This window comes from Ziziphus jujuba, chromosome 4 (genome assembly GCF_031755915.1).
Source record: "Ziziphus jujuba cultivar Dongzao chromosome 4, ASM3175591v1".
Taxonomy (NCBI): Eukaryota; Viridiplantae; Streptophyta; class Magnoliopsida; order Rosales; family Rhamnaceae; genus Ziziphus; species Ziziphus jujuba.
Genome location: NC_083382.1, coordinates 963333 through 975554, shown reverse-complemented (window position 1 = coordinate 975554; position 12222 = coordinate 963333). Strand labels below are relative to the sequence as shown.

Below are 12222 nucleotides of genomic sequence, written 5' to 3'. Positions count from 1 at the left end.
AAGTGATAAAATCAAAGCTTAGTATTTAAGAATTATTTAGCAACAACACGCACTGTCTCTGTTGCAACGCTCTTCTTCTTCACTTTCAACCTTGAGTTGACACCCTAATCGTATCCAGTACAGCCTCTCTATGTCTCTCCCTTGTATGAATATCAAATATATATAAATATATTTCTGTCACATGCACCATTATTCTATCTCTTTACCTTAAAATCGTAATATATAAGACAGAGAAGGGAAGTAAATTTTGCGAAGCAACTAAAACATATATAGTTTTTGAATGGATCGAGGTAGATATATAGAGGAGAGGAGAGAATAGATTCGTACAGCAAAAAAAAGCAGAAAACATGCCCTCTTTCAAGGTACATACTACAACCAAAATCATTCCCTCTTTCTCTTTTCCTCCCTCTCTCTCTCTCTCTCTCTCTCTCTCTCACACACACAAAAATTTATCAATCTCTGGGGGCTGGAGGGTGGGTGTGTTGCGTGTGTGTGTTCCTAGTTCTTCCAGTACCGTTCAGATGCAAAGACAAGATATTGAGAGAAGAAATATATACAAAAAATCAAACTACAAATAGCAACAAAACACATAAACACAAAATCATTAAATTATATTATGTTGTGCCTCGGAAAAGAGCAACAATCATCACATCTCATCCCATCTCCTAGCTCTCTCTCTCTCTCTCTCTCTCTCTCTCTTCCTTCTCTATTATTCTGTGTTTTTGGGGGGCATGGTTTTAATCCCGAGAATACCCAAAAAATTTAACAAGAGCTTAATGGACAAGAAAGTGAAGTAAAATACCCTCACTTTAGGGAAAAAAAATTTAAAAAGTAAAAATAAAAGACATTAAAATAATAATAATACTAATAATTAAATAGCAAAATAGGTAGCTAGGGTTTGGTTATTTTTGGTGATGATGAGTTAGAGGAAGTGGATGTAGTTTTGGGAGGGGGGCGTAAACAGTGAAAAGAAAAAGTTATTGGTGGTTCCATATAAGGCCAGACCCTGCTGAGCCCCTTTTCATTTCTACCTTCTCCCAAACAGATCTTGTGCGTGTGAGTCCTTGGTCTTAAACACAGGTTAATCGCATCTCTAATAGCATTATTATTATTCATGGCCTCTTCTTCTCCCCACAAATCCCTCCTCCACGAGAATAGCTGCCATGTAGTAGAAGAAGAAGAACAACAAGAAGCTTTAGATCAAGACTATGATGATGATCATCAAGGGTGGCTTCGGTTAGGGTTAGGGCTAGGCGTTGGATTTGGCAGTACTAGAGCGTTGAAAACTAGCCAACAGCAACAACACAATTCATCATCAAACCCCCTTTTTCCATATTCTGCTACAACAACAACAACACAATCAGTATCTTCATCTTCTTTTTGTCTTTCTACCCAGTTTCAAGCCCACCACCACCACCATCATAATCAAGTAATTAGGCAGTCAGGTGTAGGGTTTGGTAATGAGGGTGTTAGGAGGGAAGTAGACTTGATGAAGCTGCAGCCTAACAACAATAGTAGTACTAATAATTACCACAACTTGTGGGCTAATTATAAGAATGACGATCATGAAATTTTGCTTCCATCATCATCATCATCATGGCCATGGCACATGGAGTCATCAGATCAAGCTAGATGTCTTGGTGTTTATGATGATGATGATGATCATGACTGGCAAATGCCAGTCGATTATAGTTCTTCTTCTTCTAATATTAAAATATCAACAAGGCCCAATTCTGGATTGTGGTTTACCCTCAGTGCCTCTACCAACCGGTAAGCAAAAAATATATATATATATCTCTTTCTTTTTATCTTTCATCGTTGCCATCATTACCACTACCAACTCTTTTCTTCTTCTTTTTTTTCTTTCATTTCATATATGTTCAATCAGGTACTGACGAGTCATTTATTTATTTGATTATTAATTCAACTTTAATTTTGTACCTCATCTTTGCTAGCTATATATATATATATATATAGCTCTATTATATATTGTCTTTGTATATTTTACATATATATTACTAAACCTTTTTTTTTTCTTTTTTCGCCTATATATATTTGTATGTTATGTACAATATGTGACATGGTTGGCGTGGATGGTGATGAAAAATATATACAGCAGGGAAAGAGAAGGAGGAGGAGGACTGCCTCAAGTACCAAAGGCCTACATTAGAGTGAAGTAAGTAGTAGTAATAGTGGGGGGGCACGTTAGCTGCCTAGATGGAACCCCCTTCATGATATAAATCAGTATCAGCTTTTTCGAAATATTTTCTACCATCCTAATGATGGTGCTCTCAGTGAAATGAGTAGCAAATATGAAAAGCTGACCTTCCTTCTTTTTTTTTCTTGGGTTTTTTTGTTTTTTCTTTGCCTTTTGGGTTTTGCTGTCTCTCTTTCTTTCTTTTTTATTTTTTTATTTTTTTTGTTTATCTGTTTCTTTTGAAAATAAAAAAAATAAAAAAAAAATAAAAAGGGACGAGAACGTGACGGTTTCAATGGTTAAAAAGTACCTGGTTAGAAAGCTTGGTCTCTCCAACGAAGCTGAGGTAAATTAAGAAACTCTCTCCCTCTCTCTCTCTCTCTCTCTCTCTCTCTCTCTAACATAACTTATTATTATAAATGTGATTATTAATTATGAAAGCAAAGCATGCATGTCACGCTAAGTGAATGATTTACTTCAGTAAGCCACCAAGGGTTTGATGAGAAAAAAAGAGATAAGAGAGATGTTCCTTATTCTTAAAGGCCATGAGTAACTCTGTTGACGAGGTTTTCATTTAATTTAATTATTACCCAATTCAAAGATGAAGATCATGAATCTGCCATTCAAAAGATGGATCAATCTATTTGGTTCAGGTTTCTGATCAGTAGATTACTACCAACTCTGGGTTTGGGGAAGCATAGAGCTGATTATAAATTAAGGTTTACTAATTGTCAAACCTTTGTCATATGTTGCATGTTAGCTTTAATTACTTTTGTAATACCAATATCTATTTTGAAGGACAGGGAGAGGATTAAAACCACATTGATCTTTTTTCTTTTCTTTTTTTTTTTTTTAAATAATAATAATAATAATAAATGAGAAAATTATTAACAATATAAGTTTAACTTAATTTCCTCCTTTTTGTGAGCTTATAAATTAGAACAAATTAGCTAGCCAGTGAGCTAATTTGACTATCATGGGGTTGTTCCTTTTTACTGGGACATGGTTGATATACTGTTTTGTCGTCCTTCAATCATTTCAAACTATCATTACCCTCACCACGCTTTAATCTACTTTTCCGTTGAATTCTTCCTAGACCTTTTTCCATTTCACTTATTTCCTCTCATCTTCATACCATAATAATGCTGTTGAAATTCACAAACACATATAATTCATAGTTTTGCTGAAACACATATAATTTATATGGCACCTTATGCATCTACAAAAGAAAGCTAATGACTATACTCAAAAGGTGTTCTAAGTTTATCACTGTAATGCAATCTTTAATGTACATGAACTCTTGTAATAATTGCAGAATTCAATTTGGCTTAATTTTCCACATCCCCTTAATATGGTTAAAGCTTTAAGAAATAGGCATGTTTTCAATTTCTTTGAGTAGCTTTTATAGCAACAATCTTCATAGCACATGAATATAATTTATAAAGTTCTCCCATCATTTTAGTGTTTTGAACTCATAAACTTTTAGTTATAAATATGAATAGTTTGTTAATTGAGTTAACATTTTTTGATATTATAACGTATATATAATATTAAACTTAATATTACAAATAAATATTACAGGTCTATTCAACATCCTGATATTCAATGTTAACCTTTATTGCTTTTTTCATTTACCATCATATATATATATATATATATATATACAATTATTATATATAGTTAGCTAATTAGGTTCACAATAAGATAACTTAATATTTTTAATATCAAGTATTTCTTTATTGGTCTTTAGATTATATATCAAGAACTAACATTTAAAATTTAAAATAGTAAAATATAGATTTAATGACATATTAAAACTATTTAGATTACATTATTTAAAATTTAAAATAGTAAAACATAAATTTAGTAAACATACTAAAATTCTGTTCAAGAAAAATGAAACTTTTTAAAATCTGGTGATTAATAAATATATTTTTAAATTTCAAATTTAATATGATTTAAAAACTGAAAAAAAAAATTAAAAACCTAATTTAAACCACAAATATATATATATATATATATATATATATATATTTACTTTGAAACAAGTGACCAGTATATATATAAGTTTCTTTTTTCTACATTTTGCAATTGGTAAAAGAAATTAATCTTCCTCCTTTAGTTGCATGCATTTGTTCCTCTTCAATCCCTTCAAATTCACTTATCATTTGTTTTGGATTCAAATTTTTCACTTTGTTAATCTTCACCTTTCTGTACTTATAATTTGTTTCCTCATTTTCTTGTGAGTTTCCTTTTAAATCTTACCTTAACTTGTAGATACATAGTTGTAGACAATGTAAGAGCACAAGATACTTGTGTTGTATATAGATTCAAGGAAATATTCAGTTTGTTAGCCATATAGGCTATTGTTTAACTAAATGTGGAAGATTGGGTTGAGGGGACGGTTTCCTAGCTAGTTACTTTAGCTTTCTATCAGGTCATGAAAGATATATATTTTAAAGGTAGTCTTAATTAGGCTGTGCGTTAATCAACTAAATTGTGGATAATTCCAGAATATTTTATTAATGAGCATGTTCTCTACAGATTGATGTATATTGCATGGGGCAGAAGTTGGTGCATACACAGAGCTTGAAGCAAGTAAGAGATGGTGTGTGGCTGCCAAGATTGGTAGAATCAGTAAATTCAGCTGCTGGTGCTGATGAAAGAACAACGGCAGATTGCCACCACATCTTAACTTATCACTTACTGTCTTTGCATTATGGAAGAACATGTCTATAATAACTATTATATATATATATATATACATATAATTAACCAGGTTTCTTTCTTTTACTTATTTATTTGATTTGTGTATGTATATGCCAAGTTAACTTGATGGATATATTAAGTGAGAGGTTTAAACCTCTCTACTTAATTTACTTGACAATTCAGGAAAGGTTCCACTTTTATGCTCCGTACCTTTACCTGATGTGTACCAGCCAAGGAAGCAACAAAAGTTTGAATACTAAAAATTGAAGCCGTTGAAATTTTGGTTTTGCTTCATATGGAGGCAAGTAGATTAAAGAGTGAACATCTGAAAGTGCTTTTCCAGTGAAAAAACTCATAGATGACTCCTTCAGTAATGTTATCAAACATGGCGTTGCACAAACACTGGTTAGACAAGCTAGCTAGGTAACCTAGCTTCATGAGATAAACATGACCAAAAGCTCAGGAGAAAAAGATTCACTAGTCTTGACAAAGGTGATTAAATAGGATATGCCAAACTGTGGTTTTTTCTTTTTCTTTTTTTCTTTTTTTTTTTATTTTTATTTTTTATGGGAAGGGTATGACCAAGTATTTGATGGTAACTGGTAAGCATGCAATTACACGTCAGAAGGATATGACCAAGGAATAGGCCCATCCATTTACAGAGTTTTCTGAGGCTTCTGTAAATTTACCATCCTATTTTGATTATTTAAAGAAAAAGAAATAAGAAAATCAGTTTTGAAATCACTTGGAAACACCATGATCAATCAGGCATGCGGATCTTCTAGTATCACTCTATTCAAGCATTAATTACCTTAAACTAGAAGAATTTACTGGATGCTTCAGTTGTTATAGATAAATTTTCAAATATATTTTTTAAAGAATACGATCAAACCAAACTCTGAACTCTGTGTCATCCCGGTGTATCAATATCATAAATTAGAGAAATATGTATATGTGCATATGAATGGAAACATAGTTGAATTCATATATAACTACATTAGATGAAGTGGCATGAAAATAACTATTAGCTGACAGTAAAATGTCGATTCTTACATACAATATAATTACAAAATTACTAGAAAGTAACTAAAACAACATTGCTCTACTTAGCCATGATATCTGAAAGATGACGTTTCAGATAACTTTGCCATGGTTACAACTATGTTTCACCTCTGTTTTCTTTACAAAATTGACTTTCTATGTTTCACCACTGTTTTATTTACAAAATTGACTTTCTTATCAGCATATAGATGAAGTCCGCAGACAGTTTGCACAACAGCCATTTGAGTAACATGGATAGCTTACAAGTAGCGTAGAAAAAACATCTATGGTTCCAAAAATGAAGGCAAACTGCAGAGCAAAACGCATGAAAAATGAAAAATAACAAAGTACATACAAAATTCACAACTAACTTTCAAGCAAGGCCTATTGAAAGTCTTTCTGAGAGGAAGCAAGACGTGAACCAAACAACAAGCTTAAGACCAACATATTTCAGTTTCATGAGTCGGATTTGGTAGTTGTGGTCCCATCATTGTCTAGATTCAGCACAAGAGCTTCTGCATAAGGTGCATCTTTGATGGATAAAATTAAAATTAAATGTATGTACAGAATTAAAAGTTGAACTTAACTAGTCCTATGACAAAATCCATGAACAAAAGGTCACTTAGCATAACAGTGAAGTTGTTGAGACTGATGCCTAAATCATAAACATAAGGCAAAAGTTATGGTACCTCTACCTATGCGATTGGAAATCATAGTGGGTTCATGGTAGTGAAAAACAAGAAACTAATTCTATTAAAAGTATTATCGCTTACACACATGTTGATCGATAGACATTGTCTGAAGTTCTATCTTAACATGAGATGACACCGAGTTCAGTGAATCCGAGCTACTTATGTATTCTTAATCAATTTCAAAACCCCATGTACGCATGGCACATATCTGCTAAGAGTTTCAAAGTAAATTTCTAAAGCACTCATGAATTCCGGGTAAAACCAGAGTCCTAAATGTACCAACCCATAACAAAAAATAATAATAATAATAATAATAAAAAGGACTTAGCTAGTCCTCTGCTCACATTGGATCATAAAAATTTTTAAAATTCAACAAGTTCCTAAAGGCCACAAAGGAGCATCCACTGGCTTTGTAAATCTTGAAAAGTACAAGGAATACCAACCATAGTGAGAACGAAGCATAGAGTCTTCACATCATTATGAAAAATTAAATTGAGTATTATATCAACTAGTTTAAGACCTTGTATATAACAAAGAAAACTAGCTTAAACTAATTCTCATAAGAATATCTAATTCTCTAATACACTATGGTAAGCAGCAGTGGCCAAACAAAGATAGGTATAGTAGCAGATAGATTAGAAACTTCCACCTAAGTCAAAAAGAAAAGGACGCCATAAATGGTGAGTTAACAAGAATTAATTATCATAAAGTTTTATTGCTTATCAAAACTATCTTCAGTAGTCAAAGTTGGTGTTTGAAATTATCCCATCATGGAACATCCATAAGCAAGGAACTATCACACCAATCAAATAAGAATTTATTCTTACCAATAAAACTCAAAACAATTATTGAAGGGGAAGGGAAGAGACAGAATGAAGAAGCAGATTGTAACAGAATTTACTTTTCCTCTAGGTTAAGTCATCAATAACTCAAGAATTTCTGGAATATTGGAATGTGACAGCCAAAAGTGCTGTATCTTTATATTACAATTTCTGTAACCAATAAGCTAAAACTTATCAAAAACACAGGGAAAAAAAGCAAATATATAATCTAATGGTCTTAAAAAGAAGGAACTTTTCACGAAAAGCTAGAGAGAAAAAAAAAAAAACACCTTGCGGGCAGAGATTAGATCATACCTTGTAAGAACAAATTTGAAGGGGAAATCAGCATATGTAAGGAACATCTTTTCAATATTACCAGAGAGTGGCAGCCATCCTCTCAAAGACACAAACCATTTTTCTCATCATTTTTGCGTGAATGATCAAAAAAACAATATCAACCCCTCATATGCCAACCCAACAATATTCATCCCAAGTGAATCCATTTTATCAACTTCTACAATATTGAACCCAAAATAAAAATAAAAATAAAAATAAAAATAAAAAAAATCATATTTTGTTCTAAAAGATACTAAATCATCATTCCTTTTGCTACACAAAGTATTACAAATAGGAAAACTTGGCCAAAGATTCAAAATTTAAGATGAAATTATAAAAAGAAAGAAAATCCCAGAACTTACAGAAAGCGAGAGAGAGAGAGACGGGGTTGAGGATCATTGCACGCAAAAATGATGAAAATAAAGATGGATTGGGATTGGGATTGGAAGGAGCCGCCAACACCATGAACACATGAAACTCTGTAGTTGTTGTTGTTGTGAAAAAACCCATTACTCTCAAGTTTCCACGCACAGAATGTGTTTGCGTTGAGGTTTTGACTTTTGAGAGTTGGAGACTGACTTCAAATCCCTCAAGATGACTCTGCCCTAGCGATCGACGGTTGTGATTTTCTCACGTGTCACAACCGTTGGTTGCTGTCGATGTTCTAAACTGGGCCTGGCCTCTCTTTATTTTCTTAAATTTCCATAATATTCCCTCTTATTTTAGGTTTCTTGTATATATGTCTCTTTACTTTTTAAATTTATAATTTAGTAACTTGTCTTTTCGTTTATTCCAATTCCGTTCAAATTGATAAATGAAAAAATTTTAAAAATATTTTACCCTTATTTAATCAATCAATTTACTTACAAAACTAAAATTTATCCAAAAAAACAAAAAAAAAAAAAAATACCTAATTCATGTGAAATTAAATAACAAATTTTGCTATAAAACACATACATGCGTATAATATTAAATGTAGGCATGTGTTAATGTAATTACATATAATGCATTATATTTTACATATAATTTGGCATGTATACATTTGATATTATAGGTTTGCATGTGTTTTATAGTAAAATTGATTAGATGATTGTTTAATAGGGATCAAAAAGTGCCATGTTGGATTAGAGAATTGAGCCATTGGATCTCTCTATTCGAACTGGGCAAATTCGTTATTTACAAATGAATAATAGGATTTATATAAATATAATTATTTTTCTAATAGTCCAAAAATATAATTCTGAAAAACCTCAAAGTCCTAAAAATACATAAGGCACATATCTAGATAATAAAGGATGATCAAGACTGTTTATTAGAAAATGTCCATCTCATTTGAAGGCTAAAAGCTTCTGAATGTAAATAATGACTAATATTCCTTTTTCTTTAAAATTTCATTAAAAAATAGACATAGAAATTAGTAACACTAACACAAAACCATTTAGAATTGTTAAAAACACAGACAGAAAGGTATGTCTCAAATTAGGCAGAGAAACCCACAGAGGGCAGAGCTTGCTAGGCATGCATTGTAATGATATAATAATGGTGTAATACATATCATTTTTTTGATGGAAAGGTGTAATACATATCATGAACATTGATATTGCTGCATTCTGAAGTTTGTCTTGTGATAAGTAGACCCATCTGGGAATTTTTACATATTTAATAATTACAGTTTTGCCTTTGACCACAAGCAAAGACTTGGCACTACTTCTTGATGGCCTCAAGTAATAAAATACTTGCATTAGTGAGCAGTAAACCGCATTAATTTTGTTACTCATTCATTTTCTGACACTAACATTATAATAACTGTGCGCTCCAAGGGAAACACACCCTCTGCATGCATCTTTTTTTTTTTTTTCTTGCGCACTATTTGCATCTCCATTTTAGGATATTACAATAAGCATGGCGTCTCTTCCAGCAAATTGATGTTACTTTCTTTGAAATTCATAATGTGAAAGTCCCACCTTAGTCAGACACTTTTTAAACACCCACATGCATCAAAGTTACATGCTTCTACCAATTTGTTATTATTCTAATATTCTACATCTAATGAGGATCTTCAAGAATGTTTTCACACAAATGTGAAATGTTGCATATATATTTCCAAACTCTTAAAATAAAATAGCTTAACATGGGTAGCAGATTAAGAATCAAACCTAAATCTCATTTTGAGAACTAAAATTTGAAATATTTGGTAAGTACTGCAGGGCTAGATTCGGTGAATGTGACATGATATCTAGTGGAGGATTGATGGATGTCTGGTCAAAGCAATTGTGAAATGTCATCCCGAGGCCAATATCATTTCCTGAGGCCACGTGTTGAAACTCGTGGACTACACCTTAATATTGTTTGTTTGGTTGTAGGCTTTGTTCTTTAGACAACATGAGCAGTCATATCAGGCAATTTAGTTTAAGAGATAAAAGAGATAATACAATTGCAAGATGACAAACATAATTATATTTTCTTGGTCAATGAAAAACATACATATACATACATATATATATATATATATATATATAAACAGAAGAAATTCGGAATAAGGAGCAAGAGAATAATTCAGAATCTTAAGTTAATATTTTCACATGATCCTCAACCAAGTAAACTTTTTAATTAACCACTAATTAATCTCCTATGTAATAGTCAATTATATAATGTGGGGGTAAAAATGTAACTAAGTGTTTGGATGAGTGAGTAGGTCAATTCTCAATTGTACATCAAGTTAACTTGTTGAATAAGATATGCAAAAAGTGTAGTCAAACCTGCAAAGTACTAAGAGTTAGAGGTGCCATGTGTCATCAAGGACAGAAGACACATTTAGAGTTAAGATTGGCTAAAGCAAGACCAAGTAATTGATAAGACTTGGCAAGAGATGATCATTGCCAACATGGCACCCACTTGGGATCTCAATGGCGGACATGCATAAGAGTGGGGCAAAGTAATGCACAATTGTAAGAAAACACATATTCTAGTATTTTATTTTGTTTTATTTTTTTTGTTTTTTCCTGGTCACAACACATTCTAGTAAATTGGTGTTAGTAAATTCTAGTAAACTTGTAAATCCATACTTTAAGTCATCTTTTATTTTCCTTTTAAATTATAAATGTACTGTAATTCCAACAATAAAAAAACTATCGTAAATTGTCATTACCAGAAAATAGTTTATGCTCTGTAAAGGCACCATTTGTATATATATAGTTGGACCAAGATAAGAAGATTTTCATCTACTGGCTACAATATTATAGGAGAGCTGTTTATTGGAAGATTTCCATGACTTGACGTGTAAAGTGTTTACAAGCACACATGATGAATGCTCAACTTCCATAAACCATTTTGCATTGCTGGTGAGGTGGAGCGGGGTTTCAAAATGGGATTTGCTCCGAGCCAACCAGCATGGCTGGCAAAGGAAAAGCCTACTGACACACCAACTGTAAACTCAGTATTTCCACATTCCAAAATTTCACAATAATTCATATAATACACCAAATAGCAACCCCACGCTCTTTTTGGGAATATGCATTGACCATATATCCTTTTTTTTTTTTTTTTTTGGGTGAACGACCATATATCTTTTTTCTTACAAAAATGGATCATAAAATTTTATCACCTCAATATTAATTTTTATCTCCTATATCACTTGTTTAGTTACACCATATAGACCATCTCCCCCCACCCCCCCCCGCGGCGGTGCTTGGATCTATATAAATCTTAGGTTTCAATATTTAAGTTTTCCTTCCAATGTTTTTATTACTATATGAAATTAAATGTGATCACAATGTAGTCCAAAAAACTTGAACTTATTAATATTTATCAACAAAAATTAATCCTAGGAAAAAAAAAAAAAACTTGAATTTTTCCTTTTTTATTTTTATTTTTTTTTATTGTCAACTCATTCTTCATATGTTTGGTTGGACTCCATATAGACCAATGTGTAGTTTCGTATAAAATTTTAAATTTCTTTTTTTTTTCCAAAATGCTGGTAGTAATTAATATAATAAGTTGAAGCCTAAAAAAGTCAGTTCAACTGGCATAAGATGGTGTTTTTTTCTAGGAGGGGTTCATACACAAAGACAAAAAAAGATGCAGTTTAGGTAACACGATAGGCTGGTAGACTGCTTGAATTTGATTTCTTTTTAGTTTTGACATGGAGTTTTCTGCAGAAAAAGCCAAGAGCATGTGGACCAGACGCGCCAGAGGTGAGCAGTGTGGAATGCATGAGCATGGGGAAACATCATTGTCAACTGGACCAACTGGTCAGAGGACCCCACCTCTGGTTTTGTGGGGACATAGACATGGTCACTTACGTTTCTCTCAGCTTTGAGCCTTAGCTTCTTGTAGTCCTGTCTTTGCCCTGTTGTGGCCATGTTACATTTTTATATTATATAAATGTTGATATATATATATATATATATATAGAGAAAGGGTCTGT

General features: G+C 32.2%; 1 protein-coding gene across 4 annotated transcripts; it reads left to right on the top strand.

Annotated features, from left to right (window-relative positions):
- Window positions 1-8032, top strand: LOC107415739 (uncharacterized). 4 transcript variants are annotated; one of them, XR_007240386.2, is made up of 4 exons: window positions 1-362; window positions 2120-2176; window positions 2471-2543; window positions 4742-8032. XR_007240386.2 is itself a non-coding variant. In XM_016024130.4 (4 exons), the coding sequence occupies exons 1-4, from the start codon at window positions 1115-1117 to the stop codon at window positions 4934-4936; spliced, it is 981 nt and encodes a 326-aa protein (XP_015879616.3). In that variant the 5' UTR covers window positions 374-1114; the 3' UTR covers window positions 4937-8032. The 4 variants fall into 4 exon arrangements, 2 of the variants coding, with proteins under 2 accessions (XP_015879616.3, XP_015879615.3); XR_007240385.2 differs by having other exon boundaries at window positions 31-362; window positions 2117-2176; XM_016024130.4 differs by lacking the exon at window positions 1-362 and adding an exon at window positions 374-1770.
- The last annotated feature ends 4190 nt before the right edge of the window (window positions 8033-12222 follow it).